This window comes from Camelina sativa, chromosome 11 (assembly GCF_030686135.1).
Source record: "Camelina sativa cultivar CO46 ecotype springtype chromosome 11, ASM3068613v1".
NCBI classification, from domain to species: Eukaryota; Viridiplantae; Streptophyta; class Magnoliopsida; order Brassicales; family Brassicaceae; genus Camelina; species Camelina sativa.
This window is the reverse complement of record NC_141890.1, coordinates 43,700,574-43,720,102: the sequence shown is the minus strand read 5'-3', so window position 1 is coordinate 43,720,102 and position 19,529 is coordinate 43,700,574. Positions and strand designations below refer to the sequence as shown.

The window sequence follows — 19,529 nt, the reverse complement described above, 5'->3', positions numbered from 1 at the left end:
TTTGCTTAAGCATAATATTGGAGTTATCTAAAATATTTACATGAATCAAACCGAATTTTAACTCAACTTATATAATCATGGTTATTATTATTATTATTAAAATTTTATAAAAATAAAGTTACATGATACATTGATATAAAATAAAATAAAGACTAAACCTAATTCTCTAAAATAAAATAAAAGTAAATATCCTAAATTAAAATATTAAAAAATCTCTATACTTTTTTATATCATTTTCAAATTCATAATCGATTTCGATTTGGTTTAGGTCAATCTCAACTAAGTTTGTAATAATTATTTTTGTTATCCATATAAACCAAATCAGGAAAATAATCCTAATTTAGATAAACGTTTGACTACATGCTAGTATGCTATTGAAAAAATTAAAATAATTCCATGATGATTCTACCAAACAAAAACTATTCTAGAATAGTAAACAACCCATTAGCCATGAATGAATGATGTTAATCCAATCTTAATATTACCATAGACATATAGAGTATAAGGTGTAGTAGGTCCATTATGGTCAACATTCTTATGATTAGATTTGTTCTTTAGTGCACACTAAACACATTTATTTATTCGAAAACCTACAAAACCAATCATGATTATGTTCCTTAAAAGCCTCGGTAAAGTGGGAACGTAATTGAAATCTTTTACTACCTTATGACTTTCTAAACTTTTAAGTTTTTAACATGGCCTTGGACCATAATGATAATACGTATATGGTAAACCGAGTAATCAGACCCGATTACTGAACACGTGTCATTCCCTCTATGGATCATCAACGATATCGCGTGTAAAAAAATCTAAAACGAAACGACACCGTCGTGAAAAAAAGTTTAACATTCATCAGCTACCAAATCGCGTAAAAGAGTTAAAGCGCGTGTCGGTAAAAAGTTAAAAACGCGCGATCACACGCGCCTGAAAATATAAAAAAAAAAAGACAAGAGCTGAAAAAGAAATAAGCAAAGTGGTTAAGAGGGGTTTCAGTTGTTGGATGCTTTTGCCCTTTTTTTTTTTCTTTCTTCTTCAATCTCTATCTCTCTCTCTCTCTCTCCCTCCTTCTTCGTCTTCAGTTTCGGCGTGCTGAAGAAGACGCTTGAGAAGTAATAATCACAGTGACAGATTTGATTTGACCCCTCAAATCTCTCTCATGCTTGACTCCTGCTGTTGTTACCCTAAGACGGAGGAGGAGGCTTTAGTTTGCAATCACCGGCCAAGTTACGGCGGTGATTCGCCGTGTAAGAGAATGGGTTTGTTTGTTTAAAAAGTGAAGATTTTTCTTAGATCTTCGATGAGAAAGCACGAGACTTTGTGATTTTGATCTCTCTTTTTTTTGGGTGTTTTTTGGGGGTTTTGATTTAAGAATCCTCCGATGAAGGCGTTACGGAGAAGTTATACTTCTACGTCTTCCGCTAATAATAATAACTCTTCTTCGTCTTCGTCTTCGTTACCATCTTCTTCTTCATCTTCACCTCCTTCTAATTCTAATTCTAATTCATCTTCTTCGAGTTCTTCTTCTTCTTCTTCTTCTTCTTCTTCTTCTTCTTCTTCTGCTTCTTCGTCTTCTTCGTGGATCCATCTACGGTCTGTTCTGTTTGTGGCTAATCCTTCGTCTCCATCTTCAGTTACTTCTTCCGATCGGTGAGTATGTTCAAGGTTTTAGATTTGGAATATTTAGATGAGATCTTAAAAGATTCTGTTTTTTTTTTTTTTTTTTTTTTTTTTGATCCAATCCAATAATAGAGCTCAAATTGAATGTTCTGATCAATACAAAGTTTCTATCTTTGTTCAGATTGTTTCATTGTGTTGTTGTTAGATTTGTAGGAAGTTCTAATTTTTTGACTTGTGTGTAGCAGCCGGCGTAAATCACCGTGGTCTCGCCGGAAAAGAAAATATGCATTGACGCCGCATCAATGGAGGAGTTTATTTACACCGGAGGGTAAACTCCGTGATGGTGGTGTTGGGTTTCTGAAAAAAGTTAGAAGCAGAGTGAGTTCCTTTTTGAACATAGACCATATGTATGTCTTGATTCTTCTTACTTTGTCTCTTTTTATTAGTTCCTGATTTCTTATGGTTCTCTAGGGTGTTGATCCAAGTATTCGTGCAGAAGTGTGGCTGTTCTTACTCGGAGTGTGAGTTGTTTTGTTTGTTGTTTTGTCTTTTGTGTTCTCGGTATTTTTTATCCACTCTGTTGAGATTCTCTCTACTTGTTTTCTCTTATGGCAGTTATGATTTGAATAGTACTAGTGAAGAAAGAGAAGCAGTGAAAACTCAAAAAAGGTTAGAACAAGATTGATCTAGTATCATATAAATATAGTCAAAGAGAAGCAGAGAAGTAATTTCAATGTTGGGATCTGTGAATGTAGGAAGGAGTATGAGAAGCTACAGAGACGGTGCCAGATGCTTCTCAAGTGTGGCACTGGAAGTATTGATAACCTTGAGGAGCTTCCTTCTGAGGATGTAAACGGTCAGTGTGTTCGATTCGTGGATGATTATAAGATTACGGGACCAATGACAAATCAAGATGTGGTCTCTGCTCTGAACACTGATTCTTCTGATACAGACTCTTGTGAAGACAATGAAGATGTTCTACTACTCTCATCTTTTGTATACAGCGATGCGAAGAAACCAGAGGAGGATAGTAGTAACAACAATTCTGAAGAGAGTAGTTCTCCTCTTGTAGCTACTGCTGATGAGATTCAAGTAGAAGTCGCTGTACATGAAGACTTCTCTACGTGGCAACGTATCATCCGGCTTGATGCTTTACGTGCGGATTCTGAGTGGGCAACTTATTCTCCATATTCAACTGCAGTCACTGAAAGCAAAGCTCGTGGTTTAGCTGAGTCCGTAGGGTTGAAAGACTATGATCACTTAGAAAGCTGTAGACTTTACCACGCTGCACGGCTAGTTGCAATTCTTGAAGCATACGCTATGTATGATCCTGAGATAGGCTACTGTCAAGGAATGAGCGATCTCTTATCTCCCATCCTCGCCGTGATCTCAGAGGATCATGAGGCTTTCTGGTGTTTTGTGGGTTTTATGAAGAAAGCTCGGCATAATTTCAGGCTTGATGAAGCAGGGATTCAAAGGCAGCTGAGTATTGTATCAAAGATTATAAAAAACAAAGACTCTCAGCTTTACAAACACTTGGAGAATCTTCAAGCTGAGGATTGTAGTTTCGTTTACAGGATGGTGCTTGTGATGTTTAGGAGGGAGTTGAGTTTTGAACAGACGCTATGTCTCTGGGAAGTGATGTGGGCTGATCAAGCTGCCATTAGAGCTGGAGTTGGGAAATCGCCGTGGAGCAGAATCCGGCAACTAGCACCACCAACTGATGATCTTTTGCTCTATGCAATCGCGGCGTTAGTACTACGTAGGAAGCTTATCATACAGAAGTACAGTAGTATGGATGAGATTGTGGAAGAGTGTAACAGCATGGCTGGTCAGCTTAATGTCTGGAAGCTTTTAGATGATGCGCATCATCTTGTTATGACACTCCACGACAAGATTGAAACTCTTTCTTCTCAATCTCAGAGCATTTGATCAAGTCTCTCTTAAAGCCAGGAATGAAGTGTTTCCACTACACAAAGGCCCTTGCACTCGTCTGGCTGTGTTTTGTCAAGGTCTAGGGTTTGTCGCGGTTTGGTTCGGTTCTTACTGTTTTTACTCCTCTCTCTTCTTTCTTTTTTTTTGTTTCCTCATCACACAGAGAACACAATACTATCCTTATCACTTTTATTGTAGTACTAATGAAAAAAGACAAGACAAAAATTCCTGTTAAAATGTAACGGATGAGTCTGAAACTTATTTGTATGAATCTTATTTGCTCAACTGTAGAGTTCCAGATTCTCAGATTTTGTTGGAACTTCCTCAACAATAGAAACCCTAAGATTCACCTCAACATCCTCTGTAGACCCTTCAGAGATTCTCTACATTAAACCATACTACAAATCAAGCAAAACCCAAAAAAAAGTGAGCTAGCTTATTTAAACCAAATCAATACCAAAAAAAAACTCGATTTAAATTACGTTTAAACGTGGTTGGAAAGATTTAACTTACTCTTTAATTTGTTTTGTTTTTATTTTTCTAATTACATAGTATATTGTTCTATTTTCATTAGATAAATTAATAGAAGATGAATAATAACTGAATCCAAAATATTTTTTTCAGTGCTCAAGAGTGTAGAGTGTAGAGTGTAGAGCACATCTTTAGATATTTTTTGTTGGATTTCTCGTGGAACAATGATTTACTGCAGTCAGTTTCTTCAAGTATGTGTTGTCAGATTTTTCTAAGAACTCTGACTATCTGAGCATATGATGGTTCAAACTTAAAACAAAGGAAGTTAAACATGTGGATCTCACTGTTGAAGAAGAATCGTGAAAGTTAAGTGAGAAGGAAAGACAAAGAGATCAAGAACAAGGAATTATCAAAAGGGTCAAGCAAGGTATGGTCTCATTTGATGACAAAAGAAGAGGTGTTATCGGAATTGGGAAGAAGCTTGGGATTTTGATAAGAGTACTCAAGTACAAGTTGCAGGATCTCTAGAGTTTCAGAGATTATACACAAGTATGGGTTTGAGAGGAGGTTAAATCTTTAACAAGTATCAGTGGATTCTTTAACAAGAGACTGAGAATAGGAAATGAGAGAAACAGTTGCAAGTGATGCAGGGACTGTTTAAAGTTAATCACTTCAAGAAGAATGAATTTGTTGTGCTTAAAGCACAATGAAGAAGTTGTCTCAAACGCTGGTGTATGCAAGAAAAGATTGATTCTACATGGATGAAAATGCAGGGGAAAACATACTGCATTTGGAGACAAAGAATTCCAGATTGTTGCGTCTGGTTGCATCGAAGAAGACCAATTTGGATTTGTTTTCTCAAAGAATCACTTGCAGGAAATTTGTCAAGTGAGTTTTCATCAGGATTTGAAGTATGAGACTGATGAATAAGGAGAAGTTCAGGTTCATGGTTTAAAGAACAGTTACAATGAAGGTCTCTAAGGCACTGTCACAAGTGGGGTTGATGGTTAAAGGGAGATTCCGGTCAGGTCTGAAACTGATAGTTATTTTTCTGCAGAGCAAGTTCAAGTTTTGCAGGCTATTTTTGTGTGGAAGTGGCTGCACAAGAAGTTTCTCAAGATTGTCACAAGTTTTAGTGATTAGAGACAAGTATCAAAGATTGCGAGTAGTAGGTCAATACTACTGGAGAAAGGCTGTTTATCAGGAAAACTGAACAGGGGGTTGTGTCGAAAGCCTTCCTAATATTGAGTGTTCGGCAGTGTGTCTTGTTAAGTGATAACAACGGTACAAGCTGATGTTCAAGAGGATATGTTTAAACAGGGTTATGAAAAGGGAAATCTCAGGTTTTCTAGTGGTTGGATTTGCTTCTTAAGTCTGTTAATTTATTTGGTGAGAAGGATTCAGGTTATGAAGTCATCAAAATTTCATAAATATGAATCGAGTTCTACACAAGTTTATGTGAAGGCAAGTCTACAACTCAAGTGAGGATAAGAGTGTTGTTAGCTCAGAAATGCAGTGTGGTGTTCACATATGGAACTCAACAAAACTCTCATCAATCATATACATACCATATTTTCAAATACTGATATAAATATATCATGATCAGTGGTGTAGTATACACAACATACTCCATGCGGTGGGTCATTTCCAAAGCAGAAAAAAGTCTTGTGATCTTCATCTGCGGCAGTGCATATATTCTTGCAATCAGGATCGATTTTACAAGGGCCTTTGTAACGACACCTAGCTGAAATAATATTATAAAAAAACTAATCAAGTATAACTGATTTCGTGTAACATTATTCTTTTAAAAAAATCAATTTAAAACGTTTCCGTATATTTCTCCGTATGTGTTTTTTTTTGGTTGGATCCACCGATGTGGAAAGATTCTTCTCAATTGGTAGATATGAAGAGAAACTAGAAATGGTTTGATTTGGTTGCCTTGGAGTTAAGAAATGGTTTGCTTGGGAATGGAAGACGAAATGGTCGAGGTTCTCTATTAGTCTATGTACATTTTTTTTTTTTTTGCTGGTTAGGCATTAGCTTAGTATAATTGGGAGATTAACAGCTCTAGATTTGTGAATTGAGTCAGTTTAAATCCAGATTGTTCAAGAGATTTGGGACTCCACGAATCTGCGTTTATATTTGCATCAAACACAAGGGTACAGTACAGTTTGTGTGAGTACGTGCATCCGTTTGAAGAGTTATCTGCTCGAGTCACAGGGTTAGACGATTGTAAACATAAAAACCAAGTGGGTGTCAAATAATACCAAAAAAAAATCATTTTGTTTGGTTTTATCATGTTTTTACTTTTAACTGTATTTGAAAATATTATCTTACACATATTAATTCTTTCATGCTTATAGTTTTCCAACATATTAGAATATTCTTCTACAAATCAAGATTTTTTATGTTGTTATCCATTATTTTTATTTTATGTTAACAAAAATATCAAAGTTAGAAACATACAAACTCTTAATTTTTAATATAACAATCAAAATATTAATTACGATATATATTATCCTACACATTAATTCCTACATACATATAACTTTAAAAAAATAACAATCATAAATTAACGATTTGAGTTTATATCACTGGTATAATTTGAACTATATATATCTTTTCTTCATCTTCTACTCTAACGGCATCCTCTGCAACACTCTCTCTTTATTTATTTTTTATTTTTTGTCAAGCCTGCAAAACTCTCTCTATTTCAATAAGATTCTTGAATTTTTAATGTATTTCATCAAAATGTGCGGTAGATTGAAATTTGAACAGAGAGATTTAAAAAAGAAATGCGCAATTACCATTTCAAGAACTAAACAATGCTTTAACCCTTTTTGACCAAAGAGAATGAAAATGGACTGGATTAGAAACTACTTGTTTCATTGGTTTATGATCGAATACTGCTTTTTTTCTCTGGAATTTTTTCAATCCGACCTAACAGAGCCATATCCGTCAGTCAAAAAATGCAAAGAGTTTAGCCTTAAGCTACCAAATCCTTGCCGAAATCTTCTTGTAGTGCCAATTCCCACTCAATCTCCTCTCGCAGTTGATCTACACTAATTGACAATCTCTCTTCACTCTCAGTGAAGTGCCATATAGTCAGGTATTATTTGTATCTATCGTTTTAAGGATATATCTTTGTGTTTTTAGAAGAGCCTTATGGCCATTGATAATGCAACAGGAAAACCTTTTTCCATATTATGTTTTCTTGACAAATCTAATTGAACCGGTTTGACAGAATATTTTTGTTCTGATTGGTAATTAGTAATTAGTGATAGTTGTGTTAGTACTTAGTACTAGATATCCTAATCCTGGTTTTTGTTCAGGATTCTATTCTGCCTCTGTTTGTTGGTACTGGTGAAAGGGGAGTTGAGTTTAGAAAGCAACAGAGATACTCTTCTCTCTATAGTCAGAGAATTAGGTGGCTTGCCGCGGGATTATGCAGAGAGTTGGAAAGCAAATGATACTTGTAATTGGTATGGTATACACTGCTTAGACGGACGGATCAAGGGAATTTGCTTCACATACATGAACCTGACGGGTACAATCTCTCCCAAGTTTGCGGATATCACATCACTCTCTCTGATTGATCTTTCGCACAACAGTCTTACCGGAACTATTCCCTGGGAGCTCACCAAGCTGAACATGTTGTCAGTTCTGGATCTTTCCTACAATCAGCTTCACGGGAAAGTTCCGCAATTCAAGACGATAGCTCCAAAAACTGAAGGGAATCCGGGGATTAACACGACCAACATTTTTGTTCCTTCACATACAAGTAACAAGAAAAAATCAGTCATACTGGGACTTCTGATCAGCGTTTTGGTTGTTGGTCTGCTAAGTATTGGAGGAGGGTTTGTCGCCCTCTTTCTTCATATGAGATTGAAGCGGGCTGATAGGCAATCAGAGCCGAATGAAGAAGCCTTGGCACACACTCAACAGTGTTTTGAGCAGCAGAGCCCGAGCGAGGTCTTCGAACTCGAGAACAGAGCATTCCCGTAGCAGATTCTCAAGGATGCTACGAACGACTTCAGCCATATCAACATTGTTGGGAGAGGCGCTTTCGGAGTAGTGTATAAAGGCAAACTCCAGGATGGGATAGAGGTTGCTATAAAGAGGATGGAACAGCCTGTCATAGGTGGGAAAGGCGCTGATGATTTCAGATCCGAGGTTAGAGTTCTAACCAAGGTACATCACCGTAACCTTGTGACTCTTCATGGTTACTGCCTCGACGGAAACTACGGCATGTTGGTTTACGAGTACATGCCGCAGGGGACGCTAAGCAGACATCTTTTTGACTGGAAGGACCAAGGATTGAGACAACTCGACTGGAGTAGACGCCTCTCTATTGCGTTGGATGTGGCTAGAGGAGTTGTGTATCTCCATACCCTGGCGCGTCAGAGTCAGAGCTACATTCACAGGGACCTGAAACCCTCGAACATCCTTCTGGGAGAAGATTCGCGCGCCAAAGTTTCTGATTTCGGTTTACTCCGGTCTACAGAAGAAGGCAGAGAATCAATCCGAACCAAGTTTGTTGGAACATTCGGTTATATCGCACCGGAATACACAAGTACGGTTTTCTCATAATCTCATTTACTCTTTTTCTAATATATATGTGTTTGATTGGTAACTAACATCTGAAAACTCTGTGATTTCAGTGACGGGAAGGGTCACTAGAAAGGTTGATGTGTACAGCTATGAAGTTATTCTAATGGAGCTTTTAACCGGCCAAAAATGCATAGATGAGGCTCGATCCAAAGATGATACTCACATAGCGATTTGTTTCAGGAAGATGGTGTTTGAGAAAGAGTCATTAGCAAAGGTAATTGACGACTTCATTGAGTTCGACGAAGAGACTCAAAGAAGCATCCAGGAAGTAGCTGAACTCGCATGTCACTGCTGCACCAAGGAACCAGAGCAGAGGCCAGAAATTACTCATGTTGTCTCTGTCCTTGTGTCGCTTGTTGAGCAATGGGAACCCAACATTGAGCTCAAAGTCGAAAAGGACAAAGATATAAACAAGATATATCAGCAGGAACTTGCAAGGAGATGGCAGATTGATTTGGAGGCAAGTAGCAGTTGTTTGAGTTGAGTTGGGTCTATTGTTGAGTAGTTTCTTATAGAGGTTGTATTGTATATAACGCAACGTATTATAAGATATATAGTTTGTTTGAGTAGTTTTGCGTATAAGGATATGAGTTTTGCTGATTCAGCCTGCAATGTCTCTCTTAAGTGTCTGCTTCTTTTTTGCACTCTTAAAGTAGGCAAACGTGACAATACATGTCGATGTCAAAAAAACAAAATGTGACAATCAATATATGTTTAAACATCACACAATCAGACTGGAAGTTCGTATCCCTGAGAAAATGTGACAATACATGTTTAAACATCAGACAATCATACTGGAAGCTCGTATCCCTGAGAACATGTGATGGAGAAAAACAAGTCTATGCTCCTGCGTAATACATGTTTCATGATGTGACAACATCAAACCTCTATTGTGAAAACTACGCAGGAATGTTGCCAACTCATCATTCGATTCTGATCCAGCATCGAACTTAGACTCAAAGATCTGCATTGGCGTCAGCTTCCCATTTGTATGAGGACTATTAGTCGCCATTCTAGCATCAAAATCCAATGTCCGTTTCTCATCCTGCATATCACTCTTCTTTTGTTTTCTCCCTACTCGTCTGATAAAGCAGGAAACCGCATCCAATCTTTGCACTAGTATAGAATCTACTAGAGCCATGTTAACTTCCCCTAACGTTTTTTTTACCAATTTTCTCGACTTTGCCTTCATTTTAAACTTTCTCTGCTTCATCTTACTTGGTTGTCTTCGAATCCTGTGAGAAACTAGTACTGTCGTTTCCACAGTTGTATGAATCTTATTTGCTCAATTGTAGAATTCCAGATTCCCACTTCTTCATTTACAGTATCTGACAATCAAACTGAAACTTTTGTTAACCAGTGGCAAAAGAAGCACTCTTTTATTATATCATCAAAATCGAAAACATGTCATAATAAAACTCAAAACAGCAACACTAGCAACACATTGATTATTGGTTTATAAATTTCAACAAGAATCAGTAAGGACACAGATGCAGTCTAATACCAAGACCAAACAACAGTAACAGTATCTTATAGCAAGAGAGAAATACAGAGATAATTCCATGAAAAGCAAAAGCAAAGCCTTTGGCTTCTCTTCTAGTCTTTCTTGGTATAGTGACGGACGACAAGAGCCAGTCCCAAGATCAAGATCGGAACAAGGAACTGAAGAATCTTGATAATGAATTCAGGTGTCTTGTCTTGGTTGTAAGCTGGTTGCTGTGGTGCAACATACGTCCTTGTTGCAGGAACACTAGACGAATCGATCTCACCAATGTGATATTTGTCCATCATGTCCCTAGCAGTGTCGCTGTGACCAACGTCTTCAAAATCATTTGTAGCATCTTTCCCTGAAACACACCACAACAGAACTTAGTCATCAAACAGCCCCTAACCCGCATTGGATCAGCGAGCGCAACCATCGTTATATATCATTAAAAAAAATTTGCCCCACCTGTTGAGGACAACAAGACTTCATCGCCTCCAGGATGATCTTCCATGAATGGGGTCACATCATATACCTGAATCAAAGTTCAAGAACCAATAGTTCAACCTCAAGAAAGCAACAATCACGGATCATACTCAAGTAGAAACCACTAACTAACTATATACCAGTAGACACAAACTATGTTTGAATCAAAACACCAAAATCAATCTCCTATAATGTAAAGTATTCACTAAAACAACATTAAGGGCCAACAAAGATTGTGAATTTAAACAACAAGCAGCTCGATAACAGCTTCTAGCAGTAAAAATCCAACTCTTTCAACTTTAAAAATCGAAGCTTTGACACAAATCAATGAAGGAAGAGAACTATGTTCGTGAAAATTCATCTAGATAGAGACAAGATCTAACCTTGCCGGAAATAATAAGCCAACAATCCTTAGTTTTGTTGTGCTGTGAAACTTCTTCGAAAGTTAAAACCTTGCGATCTGAAGCCATCTCTATTCAAACTGCCAAAAATCAAGAACACATAAGATCAAAATCAAATCTTTTTGATATATAATATAATCAAGATTAATAAAAGAAGAACAAAAAAAAAACAGATGATTCAAATCGAAATAATCAAAAGGGTGATGAATTACAAATTTATCGACTTCCAGATTCAGAAGTTCGATAGCTCCAAAGCTCAAATCAGCAGCAGGCAAAAAGACGTGTTAAGTAAATGGAGTTCCTCACCTACTCATAATTTGTTGTGCTCAACTTCTGATTAAAAGACGACATTACCCTTAATATTGCCTAGGGTTTGGTTTGTCAAGAGATGACCAGGGGTAGTTTTGGTCAATTGAGCTTTGACTTTCAACCAATCTAATTGGGCTTTCTGCAAAATCACACATTGTGAAAAGTTTTCTACATTTCTGGTCCACGTGTATCTACAAAATGCAAATATGACGTGTGGTCTCAGTGTGCTGTTTTTGACCCCAAGACAGAAAAAAAAACACAACGTATGATCTCAAATGCTGTCAAAGAAAGGAAAATAATCTTAGGCTTTGAATGGACAAAACGGACTAATCTTGGAGCGATTTAGTCCATTTTTATTTTGGATCATGTAAAAGTGCTTTTTAATTGGTTTATACAACTATGGATTATGTTTGTTCAAAAAAAAAAAAAAAAAAAATACAACTATGGATTACAGATGCTAAATACAAAACGCTCAAATCTTCAAACTAATTTCTCCATTCCAAATTTCCAATTGCCACAACCATTCGATCCTTAATTATTTTTATCAGCATATTTTATAGTAGTAATTTAACTGTATATCAAAAAAAAAAAATGTAACTGTATATCACTATTTTTGCAAAAAGGTAAATATCTTTTAGAAAACTTGAATTCAGTTTTACCTTAATTCTAAAATATTTGATTTATTCATGGGATTTAAGAAGGTTACTGGGACATGGATTCAAAAAGAGTTTATTGATTTTTAAAGTGGACATACTATTATAAAAAAAAAAAAAAAAAATTGACTTGTGGTTTAGTTTACTTATAACAATCTTTGAGAAATCTAATAAATAACCCTGTTATAACATTTTGATTAGAACTTTTAAATCTTTTTATTGTATATACTATACAATTCTAAATAACTATTCAACCTCTTTTTTTTTTTTTCGAAAATCTCTAGACATTGCTTTAGCTAATTTGACGATACACACACACAAAAAAAACAAGTAAAAGTCACAAAAGCTAAGTTTTACTCGGCATGAAGCTCATACAGATCGGAGGCCTCACTCCGGCCAAAGCAAGAACCGACGACGGTAAAATCCAAAGACCATCTCCACATATCAAACCGGAAGCAACTGCTGGTATCATTAAACCGGCTTTAACCCGATCTCTCATATTCCAAGCAAACACAATCAAACTACCAACACACATATCAATGGCAAAGTACCCTCCAACAAGAAACGGAACCGCCATTGCCATAGGTAACGGAACCCACTTCCCAATCTTCTCCGGCAACAAATCCCTAACGAGATTCGCTGCCACCGCGAATGAGAAGAACCCGCAACAAAGCTGGAGACAATGTTGAGGCAAAGCAGAGAAACCTTCTACTCCAAGAATCGCCATGTTTCTGTAAACCAAAGCGTAAGGAGCTTTATACTCTCCATCAGGGTTCCCGACATCGAAAGCTTTGTAAAACAGAAAAAAAGTGAGAGGAGCCACGACGCATCCGATAGCCGTGCCGATAGCTTGACTCACAAGCATAGACCTCGGCGAAGTCAGAGTCAAATGCCCTGTCTTGAAATCGTGCATTAGGTCAGAAGATATCGATACGATCGATTTTATCAGTCCGCATCCGACGAGTCCTGCTACTACACCGTTTTGTTTCCCAGCCATAGCAGCTAAGATGAACAGAGCGACTTTACCATAGTTATAAGCCATGTTCATGTCAGTAAGCCCTGCTCCATAAGCGTTGCTGAACCCTAGTGATGGAGCTAACATGTAAGCTACGACTATGAAGTACCATTTGAGCTCGGGGAACATTAGAGGTATCGCGATTATAGAGACAACAGAGAACGCTGCGTATCCAACTGCTGCAACCCATAAAGGAATGCTGTCTCTTACAAAGATCTCATCTCTTTTAAGATCCGCAATAGATTGTTTATCTTTCTCCGCATCTGCGGTTTACGTTTTCAATATCAGATACATTATAAAAATGACGATTTCGATATTTTTTTGGTGTATATATACTTACTAGATTTCCCAGAGTGGTGATCCTTTAGTTTGGCATACATGTTTCTTGCTGTGATAAGAAGTATCTTGATGAAATGGTAAAGCCCGTCACCGAGGATCAATGAGATTGATATAAACACCTGCAGAGTTATGAACAAATTAAGAACAAAATTGCGCGAAAGAGTGAGCAAGTTTATTCATGTAGAGTATTAGTCTTTTTGTTTTGTATGGAACCTTGTAACCATTGAGACTCTTCATGCTGCTTTCAGGAAGAGTTGATGAGAACCAATCTCCTTTAAGACCTTTAATGAGTGGCCACATGATTCCCCAAGACAGAACCGCACCGAAAAGTAAAGATATATTGACAATGTGAGAACAGATCATTCCTGCTCCAATGTATGTCATGCTAAAGTCGAAGTAGAATCTGTCAAGTTTTTTCAAGATTCATCAAGATTCTGTTTTTTATCAGTTGATATATGTATATGATAATTCGATTCGGAAGAATACTACTCACGAGTTTTCCCAAGCTTCTAATCCAAAAGTAGGAAACTGAATGAATCCGCACGCTACGCCACCAGAGAAGAACCATTGAAAGAAAGCCCAAATAAAGCTAAACGAGAAGTACTTCACAAAGCCAGACACTTGTTTCCTGCATACAAAAAGTTTTGAAATTTTAATCAGAAACTCAAGAAGTAGTGGTGAAAGAGAGCTAAAGAGACTGCGGGGGAAAAAAAATCGAGTTAATACTTGGCCATTTTATTGCCTTTAGGAGTGTGGAATCCGTTGATTAAAACCGCGGTAGCTGTTCCACTCGGATATGTCAACTTGTAGTCTATGATCATGATCTAATTGACAAAACAAAACATAATGAAAGCTTAGCAATCAAGACCCAAGCCAGTCACATCTTGAGATGTTGCCACAGACCAAACCAGCCAAATAGTCCAAACTTGGCATATATTAATCCCGGTACTAAGTTGGCTCTAGTGGGTTTGGTCCGGCCAATATGACCCGCAAACTTTGGCCTACCACAACATCTCTAGTTACAATATAATGAAACATGAAGTTAAAGTCTACCTTTCTGAGAGGAACCAATGCTAAAAGACCAACAAAGCAAGTAAAGAACAAGAAAGCGGTCATCCAACCAATTCCAGGCTCTTTGGTGCTTCCCGGATAATTCCCATCGGTGTGAGTTCCTCCTGACTGCTTATAAGTATTGTTGTTCAAACCAAGAAGGTATGAACCAAACCCACCTGCAAATCACAAAAACACAAAGCTCAAAAAAAATATATCCAACCCCAAAAAAATCAAAAAAAGAATTGGTCAGAATTCAACCAAACCTCCAACTGCAATGCTGTAACAAGCCACAGCACATGTTTGGACCACAGTGTTTTCTTGTTTAGTGAAAGGTTTAGTCACAAACCCGGCTTTTGTCAGTAGCTTGGTCCAGCTTCTAAGGAAGACAAAGGCTAAAAGTGCTGCAGAGACATTTAGGTTTGGTACCAAACCTGTGGTTAAGTTTAGTTTCATCACAATCACACTATAGATAACACCAATGATCAAACTTGCAACAATTCCTCTAATAGTGATCTGACTCCTCCATGGAGGTATTGACTTGAAATCATCTGCTTCGTTTTGCGTCTCTTCCAAGTCATCTAGTTCTTCTCTCTCTATCTCATTCCTTCCCTCTCTCTCCAACATCAAGCTCCTCATTTTTTACTCTGTTTTTTCTTCCTCTTCTTGATTTTTTTTTTTTTTGCTAATACTGGAAAAACAAGAACCCAAAAGACAGATTCTTTTAATAATTACTATCAAATTAAAAAAAAAAACTTATTTTTTTAGAGATAGTGACGAGAGGAAAAAAAGGTACCTCTTTTTGGATCAATCCGATTCTGGGAATTTTATATAAAGTTTAGAACTTTTGGACCATGCTTGATTATCTGAAGAATAGGAAGAAACAGTTACTTAGCAAAAAGAAAAAGAAAAAGAAAAAAAAAAAGCAAAGCTAGAGATTATTTTAATCTATTGCATAATCTTTAAGCTATAGAATCAAATCAAATGACGCAAATGATCTCTTTTGCTCAGAGAGATCTAAATAATAAAATAACATTGGATTATACTCAAGAATCTACTAATCAAGAACAGTAACAGGATGAGTTTTTTTTTTTTTTTTTCTGAAATCAAGAGAACAAGAGAATGAAACGTAACTGATAAAATGAAACTGACACACACACACACGAAGACCACACTCCACACTTCCCAAAGAGATAAAAAAAAACAAGTTTAAAAGCAGACCAAAACATTAAATGCTTACACGAAACGAAGACTCAAGGGAATAGCCAGAAGTGGTAGTAGATTAAAAGAAAAATGGAGTTTGGTGATAGAGGAAGCAGAGATGAAAAAGGAAGCTTAAAAACGAAGAAGAAAAGGGATCTTGGGTTCTTGTGTACCGCACGTTGACATCAGTAGTACTACACTAAAGAAGAAAGGCAAAAAGAAAAAAGAAAGTTTCTTTTGGGGTTATGTAGTACAAATAATCATTATTAAGGGGCTAATCCATCAAAAGGAGGAGTAATAATTAATTTATAATTAATTAATCTAATCCCATATGTAACCTTCATATATGTCATTATTCATTAAAGAAATTTCATAAACTTTAACCGACCTTCTAAAGGGACAAACAAAAAGATGAAGGGTATTAATTTAATTATTAATGATTCTAATCCCATATATTTTACTAGTAAGTAGTAACTAAGATTTGTTATTTTTTTGTGAGACAGAGATATAAATTATGACTGCATTTCTATTTTTTAAAGACTTATTTCATTTTGTGGAAGTTATATCAAATATTTTTATTTCATGATTAATCCCTTCACCAATTTATTTTTTAGTTATAAGAGATTTTTTAACATATTAACGTTAACCAGTCACAGACTACAAAATCTGAAGTCTTTTAAAAATCTTAATTGACCTTTTTAAAAATTATAGAATACATGTTTTAACTCGATGAATCTGGTGGCATTCATGTGAAACTGAAAAGATGTGATGACATCTATTCTTTAATTGACTGATAAAGCTGGATTTATTTGGTAAAAACCAAGATTCCGGTTCATGTGACTGTCTTTTAATCCAAACACGATGATGACATTATTAGCAATTTTATGCCATAACTACCTTTTTTATTTTCTTGACCACATGATTAATACTAAAAAAACACAAAATATGGAAACATAACTCTCGACAATGTGAACAATATATTTATTTATAAGGTAGTCAAGCAAGAAATTGGTAAATGTCAACTCCATACCATGTGGTCACAAACAAACCAAAACACAAGAGAAAATGAAGTGTAGACGTAAAGTCTTGTCTTGAAAATAATTATAAATGGTTTTTATAAATGGTTTTTATATCTTGGTTTTTATAAATGGTTTTTATAAATGGACTACACGTCAAGTCTTGAAAATAATTATAAATGATTTTTATATTTTGAAAATAATTATAAATGATTTTTATATTTTGAAAATAATTATAAATGATTTTATATCTTGAAGGTAATTATAAATGAATTTTTCTATCTTGAAAATAATTATAAATGATTTTTATTAAACTATTTACTTTAGCTTGAAAAATAAAAAATAACTAATTATAAGAATGAATATATTAGAGATATATAAAAAATATTTCGATATTGAATAGAATATGTCTTTTGATCATGAAAACCCATAAATAATTTAGTATAATAATTTATTATTTTTTATTATTTTAATTTAGAATATTTTTTTTAGTGTTGGTCAACGTTGGAGTCAACGTCGATCTTCGCCGGAGTCAGCTAGCCATCTTTTTTCCTATTATATATTCGAACGTTTCTTGGCTGAATTGGTACGTCGATGTAAAGACTAATCCTGCGTCATTCGGATAAGATCAGATAAAAGTTCAATCCAATTATACCATTCTTCTGCAAGAACGTATGATTGATTGAATCTGCGCAAGAATTGTTTTAGATTGAAATCTATAAGACCGTTCCCAATTAAACTGATTTAATTCGTCATAAACAATTTAATGTACGATTGTTTAACAGCCGTGGGTAATTAAATTTATGTTCACATTATTGTATTTATGTTGTGTTGACTCTAGTTGGCTAGTTAATGCTCAACTGTTAGTTATTTATTTTTAAACTATTTTATTTTAAATAGTGGTATAAAAAATGCAGTAATATGATTAGACAGATCACACAAGTGATAACTGTAATAGTTATTGCATTAGTACCAGTAAATAATACTATATACTATTAGCATTAGATCTCTATGTAAAGACTAAAGGAAAGGGTGCTAACTTAAAACTTAAAAGTAGGGTATAGAAGATGGTCCAGCAACCAACTAATCTTTGGAAAATTACTTCATTTAGTTACAAAATAATCCCTTCGTTTCATAGTAGTTATCATGCGAGATTTTTTTTTTTTTTTTTTTTTTTTTTTTTTTTTTTTTTTTTTAATTTCATTGTCATTTTCGTTTTCCAATAGTATTTATTTTAGTATAAAATTATTTTATTTGTCTTTGATCAAATAAATAAAATATTAAAAATCTTGAAATTCTAATAATTAAACAAAAAAGTAATATACTATATATATATATAATTTGTGTGAAACAATCTAAAACAACAACTAATTAAAAAAAATGGAAGAAGTATTAGTAGAGGTACAACAACTAATAAAAAACCGAGGAAATATTCCTAGAGGTATAGATACCATTTATGAGTCAGATATGTTTTGAGTTTAAGGAAAATAACCACATTAAATAGTTTTAAGATGCTTCTAATATTATATCATGCATGTCAATTAGACAACATGCATATAGAAAAATATTGTTTTCAAATTTACCTATTTTGGTTTGAAAAGGGTTGTTTTCTGCTTTCAAATGTTCATCAAAGAGTAGTCTGACTTTGACCCTAATTAAATATCATATGCATGGTCTATGTAACATCTTCAAGTCATTCAGATGATGCCATATGCACGTTTACGTCACATGTTACTAGTCTAAATATATACTCGATTACATGTAATATTTTGACAAAGAGTCACTAGACGTACGTACTGCAGTAGAACAAATTTACCATTCCGACGGTCCTCTAAAAATTCCAGCCAAACGATGATAAATATCACTATTCATAATCCTTTGTCTGTTCTTCAAAATAAATTTAATACATATAAAGTCTTAACTAAACTCGAATTACATATGCGAGATTCATATTTCTCTCTTTAACAAAAAAAAAAAAAGAAAAGAGATTCACATTTCTCTTCAAGTCTCAAGGTTAAAAACTTGAGCAGGGGCAAGCAAAAATAGTCGCGAGCAATCAATTGTGTTCAGTAATTAAGTCTAAACAACTCTTAGCACTCATCGGGTAACGCTTGTTGTTAATTCAATAATTTAATTAATTTCTCAATTAAGTTTTTACAAAACTTATTGGTTTGCAAAAAAACCCTATATTAATCTTCATTTGTCGTCTACATACAAGTTAAACATTATAAAATTTGAACCGAATTGTAACACATAGATTGTGTGAGTACAAACCATATTAGACAATATAACTTTCGGATGTCTAGTATGCATGCAAGTATATGATCGAATCTTGTTGTGGTACGCAGATACTACGAGGCACTACGGAGAAGAAAAACAGAACAACACAACTCATTTTTGTACGAATTATACTTTTGTTTTTCTGACTTTTTTGACGTACTTCTTTTTTTTGGGAATTAATAAACGTTAAATTTATACAGTACTCAATATAAAAAAAGCTTTTAAAGATGAAAGTGTAATTTGGTGAATACAACACGTGATGATTAAGAAAATTAAAGAAATAGTATTATTAAAGCCGTAGGTGGAGTTATTTAAAAGGTCGTTCTATTGGTATTTGGTATTGATATTGAAAGTGTTAGGCACTTTGCCATATTTTTTTACATTGTACTTCTGACTCTGAGAGAGCATAGTAGTGATGTGGCTGCGCAGTATCAAAGGAAGTATGAGTGAAATCTTCTTGATAGTTTTTCTTACGTACAATATTTGAATGCAAAAGTTAATAGTATTTGATTGCTTGATGAAACCAACGAAGGTTCCAATGCTTTTTCCATGCATTATTTTGACTTTTTTCCACAACATGGGTACTGAATCCGATAATTATCTATTTTCATTTTTAATATTAGCTAGGTGGAAGAAAGCAAGATCAACCATATGACTTAT

General features: G+C 35.1%; 3 protein-coding genes and 1 pseudogene across 7 annotated transcripts; 2 read left to right on the top strand and 2 right to left on the bottom strand.

Moving 5' to 3' along the window:
* The first annotated feature begins 910 nt into the window (after window positions 1–910).
* Window positions 911–3,858, top strand: LOC104725877 (rab GTPase-activating protein 22). 4 transcript variants are annotated; one of them, XM_019233194.2, is made up of 6 exons: window positions 911–1,647; window positions 1,863–1,995; window positions 2,089–2,138; window positions 2,233–2,286; window positions 2,373–2,473; window positions 2,570–3,858. In XM_019233194.2, exons 1-6 carry the CDS (start codon window positions 1,379–1,381, stop codon window positions 3,547–3,549), a joined length of 1,587 nt encoding a protein of 528 aa, XP_019088739.2. In that variant the 5' UTR covers window positions 911–1,378; the 3' UTR covers window positions 3,550–3,858. The 4 variants fall into 4 exon arrangements, with proteins under 4 accessions (XP_019088739.2, XP_010442929.2, XP_087330404.1 ...); XM_019233193.2 differs by having other exon boundaries at window positions 967–1,647; window positions 1,860–1,995; XM_010444627.2 differs by having other exon boundaries at window positions 962–1,647; window positions 2,373–3,858.
* A 1,132-nt stretch (window positions 3,859–4,990) lies between these two features.
* Window positions 4,991–9,118, top strand: LOC104728851 (receptor-like kinase TMK2 pseudogene; annotated as a pseudogene).
* Window positions 9,119–9,981: 863 nt separating this feature from the next.
* LOC104725876 (cytochrome b5) lies at window positions 9,982–11,362 on the bottom strand. The gene is made up of 4 exons (XM_010444623.3): window positions 11,217–11,362; window positions 10,987–11,084; window positions 10,586–10,652; window positions 9,982–10,481 (listed from the first exon to the last, which is right to left on the bottom strand). The coding sequence occupies exons 2-4, from the start codon at window positions 11,071–11,073 to the stop codon at window positions 10,231–10,233; spliced, it is 405 nt and encodes a 134-aa protein (XP_010442925.1). The 5' UTR covers window positions 11,074–11,084; window positions 11,217–11,362; the 3' UTR covers window positions 9,982–10,230.
* A 939-nt stretch (window positions 11,363–12,301) lies between these two features.
* LOC104725874 (metal-nicotianamine transporter YSL3) lies at window positions 12,302–15,996 on the bottom strand. 2 transcript variants are annotated; one of them, XM_010444620.3, is made up of 9 exons: window positions 15,611–15,996; window positions 15,167–15,236; window positions 14,637–15,061; window positions 14,374–14,549; window positions 14,047–14,144; window positions 13,814–13,948; window positions 13,534–13,723; window positions 13,322–13,439; window positions 12,302–13,244 (listed from the first exon to the last, which is right to left on the bottom strand). In XM_010444620.3, exons 3-9 carry the CDS (start codon window positions 15,007–15,009, stop codon window positions 12,313–12,315), a joined length of 2,022 nt encoding a protein of 673 aa, XP_010442922.1. In that variant the 5' UTR covers window positions 15,010–15,061; window positions 15,167–15,236; window positions 15,611–15,996; the 3' UTR covers window positions 12,302–12,312. The 2 variants fall into 2 exon arrangements, with proteins under 2 accessions (XP_010442922.1, XP_010442923.1); XM_010444621.3 differs by having other exon boundaries at window positions 15,505–15,787.
* Between the last annotated feature and the right edge of the window lie 3,533 nt (window positions 15,997–19,529).